Source organism: Cupressus sempervirens, chromosome 6 (assembly GCF_028749045.1).
Source record: "Cupressus sempervirens isolate cs-2001-9-10 chromosome 6, ASM2874904v1, whole genome shotgun sequence".
Classification (NCBI taxonomy): domain Eukaryota; kingdom Viridiplantae; phylum Streptophyta; class Pinopsida; order Cupressales; family Cupressaceae; genus Cupressus; species Cupressus sempervirens.
This window is the reverse complement of record NC_143123.1, coordinates 658624921-658647292: the sequence shown is the minus strand read 5'-3', so window position 1 is coordinate 658647292 and position 22372 is coordinate 658624921. Positions and strand designations below refer to the sequence as shown.

The 22372-nt window shown below is 37.2% G+C and overlaps 1 protein-coding gene across 1 annotated transcript; it reads right to left on the bottom strand.

Moving 5' to 3' along the window:
- Positions 1-17718: 17718 nt before the first annotated feature.
- LOC149553914 (G-type lectin S-receptor-like serine/threonine-protein kinase At2g19130) lies at positions 17719-22171 on the bottom strand. The gene is made up of 3 exons (XM_089789255.1): positions 21341-22171; positions 19103-20433; positions 17719-18364 (listed from the first exon to the last, which is right to left on the bottom strand). Exons 1-3 carry the CDS (start codon positions 22045-22047, stop codon positions 17919-17921), a joined length of 2484 nt encoding a protein of 827 aa, XP_089645381.1. The 5' UTR covers positions 22048-22171; the 3' UTR covers positions 17719-17918.
- Positions 22172-22372: the final 201 nt, after the last annotated feature.

The window sequence follows — 22372 nt, the reverse complement described above, 5'->3', positions numbered from 1 at the left end:
GACTTGAGACTATCTCCTTATGGCAGTGGGAGTGGGCCTTTTTGGGTTACTACACGGTCGAGTGGTAGTGCTTTTTACTCTTACCATTGAGATCCATCTATTTCTACCGTGGATGGAGTTTCCTTGTCTGCATTTCCTTTCATTCTATCTTTGTATCATTATGATGGATGGTTATATCTTATGATGGATGTTTATATCTTTTATGATGGATGGTTTCTTTTATTGTATTGTACTTTGTATCATGGATTTGAGAAGGATAATGTAATTCTATTTTTATAAATGTATATTTTTTTAGCCTTTCATACCCTGTGACATGTACAGTGGATGATTGAGCATTCCGAATTTTATTGCCAAGTGGCATTCAGAACAAATGTATATTATTTAAATGGACATTGGACTTTTAATTATTCTTTCATATGGATGTGGTATTTGTTAGACATAGTATTAATTAAATTTAAATGTGATTCAACATCTTGGGATCCTTAAGGAATGTAATTTGTTATGTATGCTTATAGATGATTGTATGTTATTGCTTTTGCTACTTTATGTTTGATGTGTATGTTATTCTTCCTTGTTTTAAAAAAAATGTTTGACAAACTTAGTAAAAATTTAGGTTAATTCTTTTGGATCCCTTGGTGGGGCATTACAATTTGAGTGTTCTTTAAGCATATATAGTGCTTAGTGGAAGAAGAATCTTCTAGTAGCAAGGACTTAAAAACATGCTCATGTTTGATATTTGTCGTGTGCTCTTTAATCTTAGAGCTAAAGGGGCATCCTATTTCACCTATGTAGCCTGAATGCCACAAAAACACACCACTTTATAGACCCATAGTCTTTGAGATTGGGAATGCAACTCATTAAGGTGTTTAAGGGCTTGAAAGTGACTCACACACCTTTTTCTATAACTTTTGAGATTTTGTTAGAGATATTACCTATGAAGGGAAGGTAGATAAAAGGACCAACCTCTGGAAGAGGGGGAAAGGGCTTCGAGGAGAGAAAGAACAAAATATTTGGCTTGGCAAAATGCTCTAGAGATATACTTTCCATAATAACCATTACACTTGAACACATGGCAAAGATGGGTAAACTCAAGGTCCTAGTTATTTTTGTCACAAATCTAATAGGCTCTCAATTTTTTTTTTTTAAGGATGGCCACTTTTTAGCTAGGGTGGTCGTGAGAAGAAGAATGAAGATACAAGTCATTGTGGGTGGCATGATATTAGGTTTTTTATGGCATGATATCAAGGAATGACAAGCAATTACCAAACTAAATCTCCTTAGTGAAGCAAATTGAACAGATCACATTATTGAGTTGAGCATGAAATTCTTCCATCTTGTCACACCTATGGGGCCAATAGACATTGGTGTCATCCACATATCATTTTCAACACTTGGGCTTAAAGGAGAAAGATTGCAAGGTGACTATTGATCTCAAATTGGTTTTGACAATTGAGTGTCAACACACTTAAGAAAATTTCTAAGTTGATGCTGAGTATAATATAGATGTTGAGTTACAATATGAGTCAAGCAAGAAATTCAACAAGTGTTGAGTCATTCAGATGCAACGCAAACATACAGTGCCAAGCAAGTTTCAAGTGCCAAGTGAACAATAGATGTTGAGAAAGTTCAAGTGCTAAGCCAGAAATAATTTCAGTATGTGTCAAGTATCAATAATTAGTAAGTGCCAAGTAATACAGAATCAACATAAGAGTTTGTGCCTTCACAAACTTAGATGTAAACTATTTTTGAGCCGACATATGAATAGATCTCAAAGCTTAGAGATAAGATCGAATCTACTTGTATTCCCTATGCAATCAACATGTGACCAATGACAAAAATGAAAGGATTTGAGTGAGAAATTTGGATGAATCGCAATTTTAGATTCATACCTAACCCTAAGTCATGAAATCTTTTTAAAGGAGGCAAAGCCCCATAATTCATAGATAGACAGAGAGTGTGAAAGAGAATGCATGTGAGGAGATAATGTTAGCAAAGATTTGAAGGAAGTGAAAGGGGTGAATTGATCAAGTTGAAGGTGACTTAGAAGAAGGAAAAAACTGTAGAATCAGTTAGCAAAACAAAGGACAAGGATACAACATTTTTCATATCAGATCAGTGAGGATTAGATTGGACAAAACAAGGATCTAAAATCAGCAATATCAGATTTTAAGTGCATTAGATCAAACATTCTATTGTACTCTCTAACAATTGTTATAGCGGAATGAAATCCTATGGACTTAAGTTGGCTTAACAACCATTGTATAAAGCCTTTAACAGGGTGACATTCCAAGTGACTTTTCTAAAGTCCTTTAGCCAAGCACACTTCTAACAGGGTGTTAAAATCCTTTAATAGGGTAGGATCTAACAATCCTTGTAAGCCTTTAACAGGGTAGGCCTTTCATAGGGTAGATCATGAGAATGGTCAAAATATGTAACATTAATAGGTAAACTTTATTGTTGCAACAGTAAAGAGTTGTGGGTTTCATCCCTACCCCAGTTTTACCTTCTCATTGGAGGGTTTCTGGGTAATCATATCTAGTGTCAAATGTATATGTGGATGCATTTTCTTTACATGTTATTTCTATATGTTTATGCATCCAATGTTTTAAAGTTGAAAGTTTTATTGGTTAATGTTTAGTACTTCTGATTCACCTCCCCACCCCCCCTTAGAAGTATACTTCCCACTCGTAAATACCAACAATTGGTATCAGAGCCAAGTTCTCATTAAAAGAAGCCTTACAGCTTGGAGAAAAGATCTTGAGATGGAAGTCTACATGTTGGGAAAGACCATTGAGAATTATGAGATTGAGATACACCTCTTACTACAACCATTGGATGAAGCCATAAATGCTTTGAGGAGTTCATTAAAGAGAAGGAAAGATATTTCCATAGCTAAGAATGTCATCCAATACAAGGAGATTGACACCAAAAAGTTATTTGCAAATATAACTCATGTGAGTTTGATGCAACAATTGCAAATCTCATGGACAAGAACAGAGTACAAGCTGAAGAGATCAAAAATCTCAAGTTGGAGCAAGAATCACAAGCAATATTGCTATGCAAGGTGACTAAACAAAAGAAGAAAGCCATAGAGGATAAGGTCATGATTGAAGAAGACAAAAGAATCTTGTCAAACAGATTGGAAGAAAAGTCAATAGAGCTATCTAGGATCTCAAACATGCAACTAGACACCCTAAGTCAAATGATGACTGCCCATCATGAGTTGAATGTTAAGGACATTGAGATAACTACATTGAAGTTGCAAAATGAGCAATTGTAGAATGATCTAAATGAGAAACTATAGAGAGAAGAAGTTTGTTGAAATCTTTAACAAGCCAAATGAAATCAAGTACTTTGAGCAACTACTGAAATCCCCTAGATCTAGTAAAGACACATCAGGTTTGGGCTATACAAACATTGAAGAAGAAGAGTCATCCAAGACTGTTGAACAAAGGAATGACAAAGGTAAGAACTCCAAACCCACTTGTCATTTTTGTGGTAAGAAAGGACATACAACTAATGTTTGCAAAAACAAGAATGGTAGTCAGAATGCCAAACCAAAGAATATGACACATTGTTACAAGTGCAACAAACAAGGTCATCAAGCATATGAATGTAGAACTAGAACCATGCATGCAACAAGATTTGAAGGATGCTAGTACAATTGTCATAAGTTTGGACACAAAGCCTTTGAATGTAGATCCAAGACCACGTGGTCATCAAACAAGGGAAGAAGCCATGAAAATTCCTATAATTGGGACTACAATACAAGGCATAGTTGTCACTACTATCAAGAGTATGGACACATTCTTGAGAATTGCATAAGAACACATTTCAGTGGAAGCTACAGCAAATGGTTAAGCCAAACTACATGCTTTAGTTGTTGGAAGACTGGTCATATCAGCAAGCACTGCCCAACAAAATCAAAGGCACCTAACTTAGACTCAAATAAGGGAAAGGCAAGGTAGATGTTGAGCACATTAGAGGAGAGATGAATAAGACATGGAAGAAGAAAGATGGATGTAGTACATCAAATGAAGGGATCACTTCACCCAAAGGGTCAAGTGGTCATACTTCATCAAACTAAGCAAAAGAAGGTATGTGGGACTGATATTTAAATGCTTTATCATACATCAGTTCCTAGAATAAGTTAGTACTAAAAAGGATAGATCAGCATGAATAAAGATGCAAGGTTAAATCTTCAAAGTTTTCACATTGTTATTGAGTAAGGAAAGTTGCTTTTAGATGTTGAGTAAAATCCTAGTATATGTCGAGTTGTCTGCCAAAGCTAGTTGAAGCCAAGTTAGTAGTGGCTATAGAGTAAAAGGAAATTCTTAGTGAGGCTGAGTAAGGGAAACTCTAGTGGATGTCAAGTGTTCAAAAATCAATGGAAGCCAAGTAAAACAGAAATTGCATAAGGAGTCGAGTGGACCGCTATATATGCACGTTAAATGCTATGTAATGAAGGGTATATGGTCAATTTTCTAATCAGTTCTTGTCATTGCGAACACAAAGCAAGAGTGAGAAGAGCACATAAGTGATTGGCGACCAGAGATTGAAGCATTTACACAAGTTTCTAATAGAAATCAGGCATCATTTCATCAATTTAAAGGTATTTCTCAAGTGCTGAGCTACAAAGTTACGAAATTTTTACATCTTGAAACCAAAAATGGTCTCTAGCTCTAGGAATCCCAAGGACAAGGAACTGTTTGAGGTTCATTTGGTCAGTAATGAAGTTAAACAACCAAATTTTAGGCCAATTCCTGAAGTCACACACAAGAATGACCCTACTGGTACACTATCCATAATTCCACCAAAAGTTGTGATGGTGCAAGATGTTAGAAAATGCTATAATTGTAAAGTTGGATCAATTGGCGATATGGAGATTCTGCAAGCCTATGAAGAACTATGTGAGAATGGGGTATTGAAGGAGGAATTTCAGATTGTTGAAATGAAGGGCTTAACCCATGCCCTAGATTTCCCTTTAGTTTTCAAGACAGAGTGGATAAGAATAGTTTTGAGCAGGATTCACAATGGATGCCTATGTTGGAAGGTGGACCTATTAAGCTATCAAAGAGAATCATACACAGGGTAACAAGATACCCAACCCTAGAATGGCTAAAGACCCTAAGGAGTTATTCAAAGAAGCTATTGAGAAGGACACTAGGACAAAGTGGAACAAAAGGGGCATGACAATTGACACAATCAAAGATCCACTTGTAGAATTTATTGTCAGGGTTATATCTCACAAATTCTACCATTCAAGTTGATTGAATAGTGAATCATGCATTGCAATTGATGTGGGATACAAACTTGTTAAGAAGGATCATACATATGATCTAGCCAAACTGCAATTGTAACAAATCATGGAGAACTTAGAAGAAATAAGAAGATCAAAAAGTGTTCAGTGTAAATTTGGATCAATTTTGATATGCATATTTTTCTATGTTTAGAATAAATTCCCCTCTTATGGTAAGATAAGTTGGAAAACTAATAGGTCTATAGCAGTACAAGTAAATGAGTACATAGAGTAGATGGGAGCTAACTTTGAAGCCCTCATGACAAGCTATTTTGAGGACTTTAAGAAGTCCATGAAGCAAAGACTAAGGATTCCAATCTCCCTAGTGGATCAACATATCAATGACATTTGTTTCTTAGTTGACATTGACTACACCTATATCCAAGTAGCAGTACCTAGAGTGAGATGGCTAAGGCCATTAGGATATGAGATTAACATTGATGAGGCATCAACAATAATCACAACATTTCTTGTAGAAGAGATTGATATAAGTGCAAAACCTTTTGGTACTTTTGATGTTGTAAAGTCTAAAGTGGAAATGGAGTTGAAAACTACTTCAACCCTAAAGAAAAAGGAAAAATTGGTCAAGAAGCTTAAAGCCAAGTCAATAGTGAAGTCAAAGAAATAGAAGGCTACTCAGCGAAGCCCTGCAAAGACCACTACAAGAGCAAGCACAAGGGTTACTACTCAAAAGGCCAAGGAGCAAGCCAAAGAAAAGAAGAAGGCAATTGAACAACAAGGTCTAGAAAATAAAAGACTAAGAAGAAAATATGTTGCTCAACCCAACTCAAATGAAGAGAGAATAGAGTTAGAAGACAAAAGCCAATTTAGAGTGGTAAGTCATGCATTAAAATCTGATTTAGAAAACATTTGTGATAATGTTAAAGATAATGCTAACTTAAATGGCTCGAAGAATATTGAGTTCAGTAAGTTAAGTAAGAATGAGCACAACATGGTTGAAGAATTAGTTTATACCATGATGGCCAAGTTCAAAACCACCTCACTTGAACTTGACAATTCAATGCCCAAAGATTTATATTCTATTGTTGAAAATAAATGGCATTATTGCCTTAATATGGAAAAAGAAATAAGAGAGTTTACATTGGCTTGAGTAATTCTTGAGCTCACAAAAGGGAAAATAACCAAGGCTAATAAGAAGCATGGGAGAAAATATGCACCCAAATATAGAGCTTTTGGCATTCTTCAGAATAAGATTGAAGATGTTGTCAAGAAGTCCACTCAAATGAGGAAATTGATTTATGGCCTGGCAACTGTCAAAGAAAGAGAGGAAGATCCCTTTGAGGGAAGAAACCATGGAAAAGAAGATGAAAATGATAAGGAAGGTGCAGGTAAAAAAGAAAAGGCAGATGATATAGTGGAGAAGGAAACTCAAAAAGATGATATGGAAGCTACTGAAGAGCAAGAAACAAAATAGAGTGTGCAAGACACACAATTTCCACCTCCAAATCCTCCACATGACACATCCACACCTACAAATATGGTAAAAGTGAAGGATGTTCCTGGCAACTCTGGTCAGAACATCAATCCATTGACTATAGAGGATCTTAAAAAGATCCTTGACCAATCAACTCTATAAGCTCAATTATGCAGTAATCTAGTATTGGTCAGTGTAGATGAGTTGCAAAAAGTAGTAATTGACTTCACTAGGGATAAGATAGAAACACGAGAAACATCTTATGTCATCCCTACAACTACAAGTGGACAACCTAAAGAGAAAGCTTCACAAGATACATCAGCTAAGGTGTACTCCACAATTAAAATCACTACAATTGTCGAGAAGCTAGCAAAGGACCAAATAGGATAGGTTGATACTTATGTTCCTACTGCACAAGTACAAGGTGCACCACCATAGATAACAGTAATTGACCAAAGAAGATCAAAGGAGGAGAAGGAGACCCCAAAAGAAAAGGAGCAAGGAGCAATTCAAATTTTTGTTAATCTGCTAATCACTGGGACTCCTACGAGAATACCACAAAACCCAAGCACTAAAGCAATACCACTCCAAATTTTAGCACTAGGCTCAAGCTCTACAAAGGTTGTAAGGGTACTTCACTATGGAAACCCTATATTAGATGAATAAATAGTCATTCCAAAGTATGACTATGCAACCATGAACATTGATTAGATCAATGAAGTGCAAGAGGCACTAGAGAGGATGAAGCAGGAAATACTAAGAAATGAGTATAAGCAAACACAAGCACTAATTGAGATCAAAGACATCTTTTCAGATGCATTCAACTTGTAGGAACCTAATGAAACAAAACCAATATTGGAACAACTATAAAAAATAGTTGAGTAGGTGACCAGTGAAGACCAGGCGACAAATGTAAAACTCATGGAATGGTCAAAAAGGAAGTTTCAAGCAAAGGTGAACGAAAGAATATCTAGTGAGATAGCACTTTCATAGGTAGAACTGGCTAAGAAACTAGATAAATTGAAGGAAGTACCTGAGAATATCTTCTCATTGTACTCAAAAGTGTGTGATCCTTCCATTTTCACACAGGAAACTAGCTAGAGAACAATGAGCTTGGAAAGGAACTTGAAGATATCTAGCATGCAACTGCCAAAAGATCTAGCTCAAAGTGAGAAGCACTTTAACACAATGCTTCACACACAAAAGGAACTAGTTATATTGACAACAGAAGAGGCTAACACTAGAGCCAAATTAGTTCAAATTCAATCCGCCCTAACCCCTCACATGGAAATTTTACAAAAAGAACTAGCCTACACAGAAAATGTGATAAAGAAAGATCCAAATCTTTCAACATTAGATGGCTTAGTTTACCTTGCAATAGAGACAACTATACAAATCAAATCCCTAGAAGTTGCAATACAAAATTGGGATGTTTCTCTAAGGATTGTAATGGAAGTGAACAAAACCTTCTTGGGAAAATATTCAATGTATAGACCCTTTGACATAAGTGTCAAAAAGGGGGAGAAATAGAAAACAAAGGAAGATTAGAAATTGTTAAGCCAGAAGGGGACTTAATCTACAAGGGGAGACATGTGAAAGGGGGAGCCAAAATGAAAGGGGGAGTATGGAGAGAAGAAAGGAAGAGAGAAAACAGAGCATATAACAGGAAACATGGCATAACAAAACATGTTAGGTAAAGGGTATCAGAATTCAAAATAAAGATAGGGAGTATCAACAGAGGCAAATCACTCTACTCAGAGAGAATTTTTGGATAAATAAAGTGGCACATCAACTCAGGGGGAGTTACAAATTTTGAGGTATATAGTCCTTCAAAAAATTTTGAACAATTTTGAAGTTTTGTATATATTTCGAACAAAATGTATATTATACTCAAGGAGATTAGTTTCATCATGTATAGTTAAGTGTTTTTGACACTCATGTCAAAGGGGGAGATTGTTGATCTGAAATTGGTTTTGACAATTGAGTGTCAACACACTTAAGAAATTTTCTAATTTGATGCCAAGTATAATATAGATGTTGAGTTACAATATGTGTCAAGCAACAAATTCAACAAGTGTCGAGTCATTCAGATGTTGAGCAAATAGACAGTGTCGAGCAAGTTTCAAGTGTCGAGTGAACGATAGATGTCAAGCAAGTTCAAGTGTCAAGCCAAAAAGAATTTTAGTATGTGTTGAGCATCAGTGATTAGTAAGTGCCCAGAAATATAGAATCAACATAAGAGTTTCTACCTTCACAAACTTAGATGTAAACCATTTTTGAGCCAACATATGAATAGATCTCGAAGCTTAGAGATAAGATCGAATCTATTTGTATTCCCTATTCAATCAACATACAACCAATGAGAAAAATGAAAGGATTTGAGTAAGAAATTTGGATGAATCTCAATCGTAGATTCATACCTAATCCTAAGTCACAAAATCTTTTTAAAGGAGGCGAAGCCCCATAATTCATAGACAGACAGAGAGTGTGAAAGAGAATGCATGCAAGGAGATAATGTTAGCAAAGATTTGAAGGAAGTGAAAGGGGTGAATTGATCAAATTGAAGGTGACTTAGAAGAAGGACAAAATTGCAGAATCAGTTAGCAGAACAAAGGATAAGGATACAACATTTTTCATATCAGATCAGCGAGGATCAGATTGGATAGAACAAGGATCTAAAATCAGCAATATCAAATTGTAAGTGCATCAGATCAAACATTCTATTGTACTATCTAAGAATTGTTATAGTAGAATGAAATCCTATGGAATTAGGTTAGTTTAACAACCATTGTATAAAGCCTTTAATAGGGTGACATTCCAAGTGAGTGTTCTAAAGTCCTTTAGCCAGGCACACTTCTAATAGGGTGTTAAAATCTTTTAACAGGGTAGGATCTAACAATCCTTGTAAGCCTTTAATAGGGTAGGCCTTTCATAGAGCAAATCATGAGAATGGTCAAAATATGCAACCTTAACAGGTGAACTTTATTGCTGCAGTAGTGAAGAGTTGTGGATGTCATCCCCACCCCAGTTTTACCTTCTCATTAGAGGGTTTTTGGGTAATCATATCTGGTGTCAAATGTATATGTGGATGCATTTTCTTTACATGTTATTTCTTTATGCATGCAATTTTTTAAAGTTGAAAGTTTTATTGCTTAAAGTCTAGTACTTTTGATTCACCCCCCCCCTCTCTCTCAGAAGTATACTTCCCACTTGTAAATCCCAATAGTGACAAGCTCAAAAAGCTCAATGTATAAGTTTGCACTCAAAGGAGAGGGGTGAGCTCATGGCCACACAATTTGACTTGCTCATAAATGAAACCCTGAAATGAAAAGGTGGAACACAAACACAATTCCACAAGAGAAGCCACCTCAACATTAACCTTGCTCTTAATGATCTTGATAGAGTCAGGAATGGGAACCTTAGTGAAGAAGGAGACCATGTCAAAGCTGTCCAAAAAATAATATTGTCACATTTGGGATCTTTGATGAATTGGACAAAATGACAAGAGTTTCTGACATGGGAGCCCACTTTACTTACAAGAGGGAACAACAATTTAGTGAGGAAGGTGGCTAACTTGTAGATAGGGGAACCAATATTATCCACAATTGGCCTTAAAGGAATATCAACCTTGTGCATTCTTGGAACCCCATATATGCATAAGATTAATGTTAGAGTTAATCATTAATTTAATTTAATTTATTAAATTTTCTTTATTCCCTTCTTAAGATTTCACTTTATGCACTTTTGCATTCTCATCTAATAATTATTTAGTAATTATTAAATAGTATATACCTTTTAAGTTACCCTTTTACCTTTTAGGTTACCCTTTTCAAGTTTCAATCTCCTTCTATAAGGATAGATAGTTTGTAAGTATCTTGTATCTTTTTCATTTCTAAGAATACAATTTCCATATTTTCAGAGAAAAATCCTTGCCTCCTCTTGTCTTTTTCTTTTGTGACAAGTTTTTTACATGCAGGTATTCTTCAGGCTTGTAGATTTATATTGATCAACCCCTTCATGGTATTAGAGCTAGATCTACTATAAATCATTCGTTATTTGGAGAAAAAGGAGAATGAGAGTTTGATAGATCAAATTTGGAGTTTTTTCAGTATTTCTTGTGAAAATAGGGGGGTCTCTAATTTTCGGAGCACTTTGAGGCCAAACAAAACTCACAGATGGATTCAAAAGGCATTAAAATTGTCATTTTCATATAAAGTTTGTCGATTTTGGACAAAGTTGATTTGGGAGGCAAAAACATTTTGCATAGTAGGGCTAGACGACCTTTGCACGCAATCCGAGAAGCAAAAAAATTTAAAAATTCATTTTTTTTCCTGCACTAGTCAAAAAAACTAGCTAGCGATCATCAAAACTACTAGCAGTCCCAGTAACCGCCAATAGTCTATAGTCCTGCAGACTGCAGTGGCTTCAAAACCATCAGGCAACATCTTTGGCCCTCCACCTCGCAACCACTGCTTTGAGTGGTGTGTCTTTGTGGAATTTTATTTATTTATTTATTTAAAAATAAATAAATAAATAATTCTTGCATTTTTGGGGGCCTTGTTAGTTTTTTCGTGATATCTCGAGCATACGAGGGTATTTTTTCATTCTGAAAGAAGCGCTAGAAAGTTGGTTCCGAGATAGAGACAATGGATCAAGTATTTTTGGGACTTTTTCCAATTTGGTACCTATTTTGTTGCTTGAAGTTTATTGATGACTTCTATCTTTTGGGAGGCATAACTTCTTTGTTATAGCTCCATTTTCTAATATGAAAAAAGCGTCAAAAAACTCTTCTCGAGCACTTTCCAAATTCTCTATCATTTCACCAATATTTTGTACTAGGTATTTGTGATTCATTTCTGAAGCCTTTTTTCTCTTCACTCATTTACGCATTCTTTTTGTAAGCTAGGGTTCAATTTATTGCATTGTGGGGGGCATTTTATATTATTTTCTATTATTATATAAGCATATCATAATTATTTTTTTAAAACCCTTCTAAAAAAATGGTCAAGACCTCTTCTTCTCTAGAACTTCGGACCCCTCACAATTACCACACTTGGAAGACCTTGATGACTTGACTTCTCTGGTCAAAAGTATTGTGGTCATGTTTAGATGCCATGCAACTTGTTTTTCAAAGGCCTTATGAGATCATGCACAACATCGAAACAAAATGGAGAGGCAATTAGATTGATTGCATTACAAGTATTAGATAGTCTACAATTTCAGTTGGATGGGAGCAATAGTCCTCTAGCAATGGAACAAGCTTCATGGCTTATTTGGTACTGTGAATGAGTTTAGGGCACTTCAGATAGAGGCAGAGCTTACCTCACTTGTACCAGATTCCTTTTCGACAATTGATGACTTCTTGATGACATTTAATCAATAGAGATTTGTGTTGTACAGATGTGGAAAGATGAAGACTAATGTTGATTGCATCTATTTGATTCTCTCTAAGCTTCGAGGAAACTTTTAGATATTTTCTTCCACCTTCTATTCCACCAAAAATTCTTTGGTGAGTAGATTTTCTATGCCTAATTTTGAGGTCTTTTTTTATCACTTGACTAGAGATAAGTCAAAGCTTACATAGTTGCATACTATGTCTAGTTTTAAGATAAAGGCATTGGCAGCTCATACATCTACAGGAAAGCCGAAGTAGAAACTGAAGCATAAGTCAGATTCAATAGGTAGTGAGAGTTCCTCTAAGCCTTCTCCCAAATTAGATGCTCAGAAGCCTTATCAGAAGGGTAATTCTTCTAAGTCTAGCGAGTCTTCCTCCAAGACTAAGAAGTACACAGGTGAACCTTGCAGTTTTTGTGGCAAGGAAGGACTTCAAGCTTCTAGGTGTTGGAAACATCTTGAGGCACTAGAGCAGACCATGCAACACTCCATTATTCTTCTCTGAAGCCTCTACCTCCACCTACAGGGAAACGACATGCTCTTTCTGCATGAGCATTGTATTCTACAACTTCTTGGATACTTGATTCTGGAGCTTCCCATCATTTCACACACTCACCTAATTTCGTTACCTCACTTGCTCGAAGTGCTATTGCACAAATTATAGTTGGTGATTCTTCTCAGCTTTTAGTCAAAGGTTCAAGAACTATCTCTTTAGAAGGCGGTTCACTATAGGATGTTCTCTTGGTTCTGGCCATTTCTACAAACCTCATGTTTATCTTTCAGATTTGTCATGCAGGCTTAGGAAAGATAGTTGAGTTCTCATCACATGATATGGTTATTTGAGACCTCCATGATCCGGACTTGGTTATTGCTACAGGGGGTTTTGATCTTCAGTCTCACTTATATTAGTTCAATGGCTTTGAGAGCTCCGCTTCCACAGTTGTTTCTTTCATTGCTCATGCAGACATAGTGAGCAAGCTTTGGCATGAGAATTTTGGCCATGTCAACTATAGATATCTATAGCAAATGAGTACACAGGAGCTAGTAATTGGGTTACCTCAAATCTCTTGTACTAATGGTGTGTGCCAAGGTTGTGGACTTGGCAAACATCCTAGAGATCCTTTTCCAATAGGAAAATCCACACATGCTAAGGCACCATTGGAGTTGATACACAATGATCTTATTTCATTTCCTACTCCATCTTTTTTAGGTGCTTGATATTTGCTCACCTTCATAGATGATTTCTCTAGACACACATGGGTGTACTTTCTAAAGTAAAAGTCTGATGTCTTTGATTCCTTTCGAATCTTTAAGATATTTGTGGAGAAGCATTTTGGTCTTTCCATTAGGCATATACACACTAACAATGGGAGAAATATGTGAATTAGTCTTTCAGAGATTTTTGCACTGTGCATGGTTTATAGCATCAATTCTATGTTCCCTATACACCTTAGTAGAATGGGATTGTAGAGAAAAAGAACAAGACATTACGGGAGATAGCCAATTGTATGATTCAGTCTAGATCTATGAGTTCTTCATTCTGGGCTGAAGCTTTCAATTGTGCCAACCATATTCAAAATTGGATGCATCACAAGGTATTGCAACACATGACTCCTGAGGAGGCTTGGACTCATGTCAAGCCCAATGTTTTTACTTTCCACATTTTTGCTAGTGAGGCTTGGGCATTTATTCCAGATGCTCAGTGGAAAGCCATGGAGAAGAAGAGTTGACCACTCGTTTTTGTTGGCTACTATGAGGATGTGAAGGCATATAGGTTATTCGATCCTGATTCCAGTAATGTCTTATTTTGACGAGATGTACAATTTGATGAGCATTATCCTCCAATGGATCCTCCATCTCCAGTTTCTTCCTCACTACCTAGTACTTCCTCTACTCCTCTACAGGATTACACATCCTCTTGGGAATATCTTGATATTGATCCCCTTTCACCACCTCCACCAGATGTTCCACAAGTGGGCAAGTGGGCTCGTGATACTGTTGATGCAACTAGACATTTGGGTGATCCTATAGATACTTGTCAAACTCGTGCTCAGATTGCTGGTAGTGACCTTTTGAATCATGCTATTTCAGAAAATCCTTAGAGGTTCTCACAGGAAACAAAACACTCAAAGTGGGATAGGGCTACAGATGAGGAGTACTCTTCTTTGATGAAGAACCACACATGGGATCTTTGTCCTCTTCCAAAAGGAAGAAAGTTGGTTTGGTGTCATTGGGTGTACCATACCAAGTATGTTGTAGATGGTTTTATTGATAGGTACAAGGCACATCTTGTTGCAAAGGGCTTTTCATGGGTTGAGGGTATTGATTACTCCAAGACCTTTGCCCCTATTGCCAAGATGAATTATATTCACCTTATACTCTCTCTAGTAGCTTCACAGGGATGGACAGTTTATCAGATGGACATGAAGGGTGCCTTTTTGAATGGAGACCTTCATAAGGAGATCTATATGGAGCAACCTCATGGTTTTTTGCAAGACTCTTCATTGGTATGTTGGCTTCAGAGGTCTTTATATGGTCTTAAATAGCCCCCTAGGGCTTGGTATGAGAAGATGGATTCGTTCTTGCTTTCCTCACAATTCACTCAGTGTCATTCTGATCCTACAGTTTACATTCAATGTTATGGGGCTGACTTATTGATACTTGTGCTTTATGTTGATGACCTCATCATCACAGGAAGCTTAGTTTCCATGATACACAATTTTTAGCAAGCATTGAGAGAGCAGTTTGAGATGATAGATCTTGGACTTTTGCACTATTTTTTGGGCCTACAAGTTGTTCAGTCTTCAACTAGGATAGCCATACTCCAGCAGAAGTATGCTCTTGATATGCTTCAAAGATTCAACATGCTTGATTGCAAGCTTGCTCCCACACCTTTTCAATCAAGTGTTGTTTTATCTACCACTTGCTCTACTCCTATAGTGGATTCCACTCTATACAGACAACTTGTGGGTAGTTTGTTATACCTGACACACACACGCCCTAGTATTTCGTTTGCAATTGGTCTTGTCTCTTGATTCTCCCGTGATTCGCATGAGAGTCATTGGCAAGCTTCCAAACGTATCTTGAGGTATATTAGAGGTACAACATTTTATGGCACTCACTACACATCAAGGGATCCTCACATTGTTGATCTCACAGATTCAGATTAGGTTGGTGATATTGATGATTGCAAGTCTAGTTCTGGTTTTGTATTCTATTATGGTTCTGGTCCTATCACATGGTCTTGCAAGAAGCAGCATGCTCATGCATTATCAACTACAGGGGCAAAATACAACAACTATATTGGCTAGTCAAGAGATTTTGTGACTTCATCAGTTGATGACAAAGTTTGGATTTACTCCTAGTAGTCCCACCTCTCTATGGTGTGACAATCAGAGTGCTATACACATTTCATGCAACCCACTTAAGCATCAACGAACCAAGCATATTGAGCTTCACATGCATTTCATCTGGCATCTCATTTAGGATGACGCCTTGAGCTTGGAGTACATTCCTACTGCTAAGCAGGTTGTAGACATCTTCACTAAACCTTTTGCATCCTCGTAGTATCTTCAACTACGTTCTATGCTTGGGGTGAAGGAATGTCCTTGGGGGGTCTCAGTGATGAGTCCTTCCTTCCTTCTTTTCCTACTATCTCCTTTTGGAGTAGAGTTTTTCTCACTAGGTTTTCTTTATTTCTCCATTTCATAGAGAGATTTGGTTGTGATTGGGTACCTCATCAGGCCTTGTTTCCGGAACCCAAGTTTGCTTTCAACATTGCATTACAGTTTCCTTGCTCTTTTTGTATTATTGCTCATCTTAAGAGGGGGTATAGAGTAAAATGTTAATTGAATTTCATTTATTAAATTCGCTTTATTCCCTTCCTAAGATTTCACTTTATGCACCTTTTGCATTCTCATTTAATAATCAATTAGTAATTATTAAATAGCATTTACCTTTTAGGTTACCCTTTTGGGGTTTCGATTTCCTTCTATAAGGATAGATCGTTTGTAAATATCTTGTATCTTTTTCATTTTTGAGAATATAATTTGCATCTTTTTAGAGCAAAACCCTTGCCTCCTCTCATCTTTTTCTTTTGTGACAGGGTTTTTAACATGTAGGTATTCTTCAGGCTTTGTGGATTTGTATTAATCAAATCCTTCAATTAACACCTTAGTAGGCACCATATACTTCTTGGTGTCACCATCAAAAAGAAAAGTTAGCAATAACTACTTTTGTTAATGTCATTTAAAGACATAAATAACCATGTATATATAGTTTTGGAAACAACGAGGAAACATTGTTGAAATAGAGTTACACACCCTTGCCTAGCCTTTATTGGTAATGAGAACAACAAACCTTCCATCAGTGGAATCTTGGGATAAAATATTTTCAGCATTGGTCATTCATAACCTTCCGCAAAATTTAATAGTATTAATATATAACTCATTTTTAAAATAAAATTGTATACATTTCTTATTACAAAAAAGAGTACATTTCACTAGATTCTAGGGGCATACCAATAAGAAAGAACCAAGAGAAGAAAACCTCCAATTATAGTCCCTAATGCAAAACCTAAGACCTAAGATGCATGACAAACACCTGTTAATGACAAACAACTATTTCTTGGTGCAATATACAACATTTGATGCTTTTACAATAGTGCAACAAACAAACATATCCTAGTACAATACAAATATTTACCCAAACCAACCCAATACATATCTCTTAAATAATAACCCTAAACCAATTATATCTATACCATCCCACCAAAATCAAATATTTTAACCTAGACTTAGGAAATATTAATTTCTCAAATAATTCTAGCCATTATAATATTTCCAATAAATAACATTTCAAAATATATTATGTAGCACATAAAAAGACATTTAAAGAACGAAACACAAAAATTTTAGACACCAAATTAATAATTATCACAATAAAGATACTCATGATGGAAGTTCAAGATAACAATTCACATACCCACTTGAAAATAATCCCACATAATTCATAACCACTTGAAAATAAATAACTCAATAAAAGAGTCATAGGTGAACAAATCTAGCCCATCAAATCTTGAGATGCATTACACATAAAAATATAAAAATACTAATCATTTGACTTGCAAGTGTGTGTATATATATATATTCTAATTACTTCACTTTGTAGTAATAATAAATATTAAATATATATTTCATACCCACTTGAAAATATTCACACTAAATTCCACTAATTTTGTAAAATTGTCAAAGTCAACAAACCTAGTTCCAACTTCCATTTAATCGTGAGATGCCATAAACATTTTGTAATTCACACATCAAACAAAATGTTTATATATATAATAATAATAAATATAAAAAAGCTAAATATTTAGATATAATAAATATAAAAAAGCTAATCATTTGACTTTTAACAAAATTCCGATTAGAAAAGTAACTTCTAAGAAATCTTCTAGAGACTATAAATATTTTTAAAATTACACATTTAATTAAAAACGAAATACTTAAATTATGTATATGTACAAGAGTTCTGATAGCTTCACTTAACTACTGATAAATATAAAATTGAAAAAGGCCAAGGACAAAAACCATTTCCAAAATTACACATTTAATTAAATGAACAAAACATTTAAATATATATATATATATACAAAACGTTCTAATCATACATAAATATCTAAAACTTCCAAGGCTACAAAAGTTCATATGTAGCCAAAGGCTACTGTCTTTTTTATGTTACAAATCTAAACCATTAAGAAAAGCCATCCCATATCAGCTGAGCATTACCCAACTAATTTGTATGGTTGTCTCCATTCTCAGAAGTGGATGTGAGAGAATTTGAGAAATTCTCCGAGCCTTTACTTGAATGATTTCCCGCATTTGAACCTGTGGCTGAAGAAGTGTTTGACCCGGGCGCCGTCTGTTTATCCCAGTAGAACACAAGGCTACTTGGTTGAGCCACCAATGCCTGTAAAGACCTTGGAATGGGAGGAACAGAAACAGTGGCAATGCCTTCCAGTATTTGCACAACCTGGCTCATCGATGGCCTCAGATCTTCATCGTCCTGAATGCACCATCCCCCCACCATTGCAGCCCTCTTCAACTGATCCGCATCCGCAGTCTCATTCAATCTCTTGTCCAACAGATTAAAGGTGTTCTCTTGATTGATCTGTGTAGCAGCCCATGTGGGAAAGAACCATCCGCTGTGCTCTTGATTTTCCTCCATGTTTCTCCGACCTGCAACTCAAAATTCATATCAATTATGTGCTGCCCAACTTCCAGAAAACATAAAATGGTTTCAGATTTCAGATGGTTTGTAGTGAATTGTAAAGAAACCTACTACTTGATTGCGAAGATTCATATTGCCTAGTTCTTCCCAGTTCCTGGTTCCTGTCAATTCTATACTACCCACCTTCCAGAAACAGGATTGATTTGAGGTTTCAGATAGTTGTACTCTGAACTTCCAAAAACACGATTGACTTGAGATTTGAGATAGATTGTAAATGAATTGTTGCTAATTTATTGCCTGGTTCTACCCAATTCCTATCCGTGGAAAATGATTCATTCGCGATTTCGTGTAGTTTGCAATGAATTGTAATGAATATACTATCTGATTGCTATATTTACTGCCTGGTTCTCTACCCAGTTCCTATCCATTATGCTACCCAATTTGCAGAAACATGATAGATTTAAGGTTTGAGATACCTTGTCGGGATTTGTAATGAATCTACTCCTTGATCGCTCAATTTATTGCCTAGTTCTGGCCAATTACTATCAATTATGTCACCCAACTTCCAGAAACATGATTCGTTTCAGATATTTTATAATGAATCTGATCCTTTATTGCAAAATTTATAACCTATTTCTGCCCTATTCCTATCAATTGACTGCCCAACTTCCAGAAACATGATCGATTCCAGATAATTTGTAACGAATTGGAAAATTAATTTGGGGGAAAGATTAGATTCAACTGACCTGCAATTATTTCGAGCAGAGTCATGCCGAAGCTATAGACATCGGCCTTTGGAGTAATGGGCAGCCCCGAAATCCATTCAGGCGCCAAGTACCCTCTGGTTCCTCTCATGGTCGTCAAAACATGGCTGAACTCTCTTCCCATCAATTTCGACAGCCCAAAATCGGCAACCTTGGGGGAAAAATCCCCGTCAATCAGTATATTCTCAGGCTTGATATCACAATGTATGATACAATCCCTGCACTTTTCATGCAAATACAGGATCCCACGGGCCGTTCCGAGTGCAATGCCGAATCGGGTCTTCCAGTCCAAGACCGGAGCGCTCTCATTCTTAGAAAACAACCATTTATCCAGCGATCCATTGGGGAGATAATCATAAACCAACATTCTACTCGATCCCTCGGAGCAAAATCCTCTGAGGCGGATCAGATTCACATGCTGAATAGTCCCAATTGTGCTGACCTCCATTCGAAACTGCTTCTCCCCCTGACTGATACCCTCGAGCTTCTTCACCGCCACTAGGGTTTTCCCCTTATCCCCCAAAGTCCCCTTGAAAACGGATCCAAATCCTCCTCCACCCAGCCGCTCGTTAAAGTTCTTGGTCGCAGATTGAAGCTCCCTGTAGCTGTAAACGGTGAGAGGACCGGAATAATCCGCCGATTGAAGCGGCGATCTCCGGCGCCGGATGTAGCAGAAAACCACAAATCCCACCACCAGAAGAGCTGCGGCTCCGCCAATTGCACCGCCCAAAACGCCCGCTCCCGACGATTTCCCCTTCGATCCCGCCGGCGGGACGTCCACCGCGGCTAATCGAACGAAAATGGAGCCACTCGCCGAGGAAGAATCCACCAAATCGAGCAAATCGCCGGCCCACTGCTTGCAATCCCCTCCGTCATAGGCATACGCCGTGCAGGAGCAATTCCTCAGACAAGAACTCCGACAATTTTCATCAGATCCTGATTGACCCAGATTCACAAACCCCTTCGGAGTCGATTTCCCGGTGAGTTCAGTGAATCCATCCGTGCTCATATTGCTACTGCAATCCAATCTGGTCCGTCTTGTGCAGCCGCCGGACCAGACCTGACCCTGCCATGCCCTTTCATCGGTTGGAGTGAAACCATTCAAGCAGCTGCAAAATTGCACATTGTTCGTCGTACAGGTCCCATAAGCCCCACAAAGTGCATAAACCTGGCATTGATCTCGAGGCTGGGCCCAAAACATGGTCCATACATTTGTATTGTCCAACTGACTCCACACCTTAATGTCACCCGTCTCCGACATGACGAAACGAGTCGGCGCAGTTACTTCCGGCTTGACGCTGTAGGTAAAATACCTGCATTTCCATGATTTGTTCCAATTTCATCATTTCTCATTCTGGAATTTTTGCAAACATTCTTCATGAAATTTCTACAGCTCTTGAGTTTGATTTCTAGTTGTTTTACTAGATATCTATGAAATTTCTACAGTTTTCAGAGTTTGATTTCTAATAGTTTTACTAAACATCCATGAAATTTCTACGGTTTTCGAGTTTAATTTCTAGACAGTTTTCAGAGTTTGATTTCTAGTTGTTTTATTAAACATTCATGAAATTTCTACGGTTTTCGAGTTTGATTTCTGAATTTTATGGTGTAAAATTATTTGCATCAATGTTTCTATAGAGAGTTGAGCTTGATTTCTGAATTTCACTGTATAAAATTATTTACATCAATGTTTAAGACATATTCAATCTTTCAGATCACACTTGACCGCATTTCCATGATTAATTCCGATGAGATTGCTACAGTTTACAGTGATAGCTGAACTTGATTTCTTGGATTCTACGGTGTTAAATTATTTATATCAATGTCTGGACATGATTCATCATATTTGGACATGGTCTATCATCAGCATGAGAGATTTTGAGTTTGATTTCTAAATCAACATTTCCCAACACACTGTAATTCTGTAATTCATCGTGTTTGCAAGAAAAAGTTGAACTAGATTTCTAAATTTTACTGTGAAATTATTTGCATCCCCCTTTCAGATTATACTCTATGATTCAACACCCATTCTCCATTTACAGCTATCTCATCCTCGATAATAGAATATGATTGAAAACTTGAAGCAAGGAATTTAACAGTAGAATTCAGAAATCAAATCAAACTCAACTTTTCTGATGATAAATTACAAAATAGAACCTGAACTGTTGAAGGAGAAACAATACCCAATTGAATTTAGAAGCACTTAAAGCAAAAGAATACCTGTACGTATCATTTTTGAAGTAACTGAACATGTACACAAAACCCTGAGTCATCTCGGGAACCTTGCTGAAGATTTGGCCATTCCATGTCCCGGATTCCCAATACCTAACGGAATTTCTCCCCTGGAGAACAAATTGATCATTGGGCGCGTCGAGAAGAAGATTGTAGAGCCCCGGGGTCGGATCCCAGGGGCTCTTCCAAGACGTAAGCTTCTGCCTGTCGCTGATCTTCATCCCCGGAATCCACGTGTTCTGCGGATAATCGAAGCTCTGCCAGAGAATTTCAGACCTATTTTGAGCCCCAAATACGGCCAGATTGCCCCCGTTCGTTATGTTGGCCGTCGAAGCGGATCTGGCCGTTCCGTTGCTCGCCCATATGACCGAGGTCCCGTACGAGAGCACAAGGCTGCCGGTCTCTGTGAGATTCAAGACGGCCGAATTGTTCTTCAACGGGTATTCCTGGTTGATCAGCCATGCGACGGTCTGGTTGGGGAATTGGGCGTACAGGAGGCCCATGTACCAATTCTCCGTGCCGTCCAGCTTGAAGAACCCTAATTCGAAGATGCCATTTGGGGATGATTTGGTCTGAGTGCCAGTCAGAGTTTCCCCCACGGCTATGGCGTCTGAAAAAGCAGAAACGGGGTTCGTTTGAGATAAAACCCCAAGGAGGAGCAGCGTGAAAAGACTGAGGTTTTCGACTGCTCCCATTTTTGAGGCTGTGAAATTTGGGGAAACCAAACTAGTATGAACACAGAGGAAAATTCATGGCGCGGACTTAGAATTCTCCTTGGAAATAACACAGATTTTGAACTGCCCACATTTGTGAGGCTGTGAAATTGAAGCAACCAAATCGGGCCATTTATTCAGTGCGTGTGAGGAACGGGGAGAATTAGTCATAGCGCGGACTTTGAATTCTGCTCGCGAGTCTTGGCTGAGATTGCGTGTTTTACTATTCGCAAGTCAAAATCCTCTCTGGTTAACAGTACAATTCATTTTTTCCGATTTTGATTATGTTCAAACTTTCATTTGATTC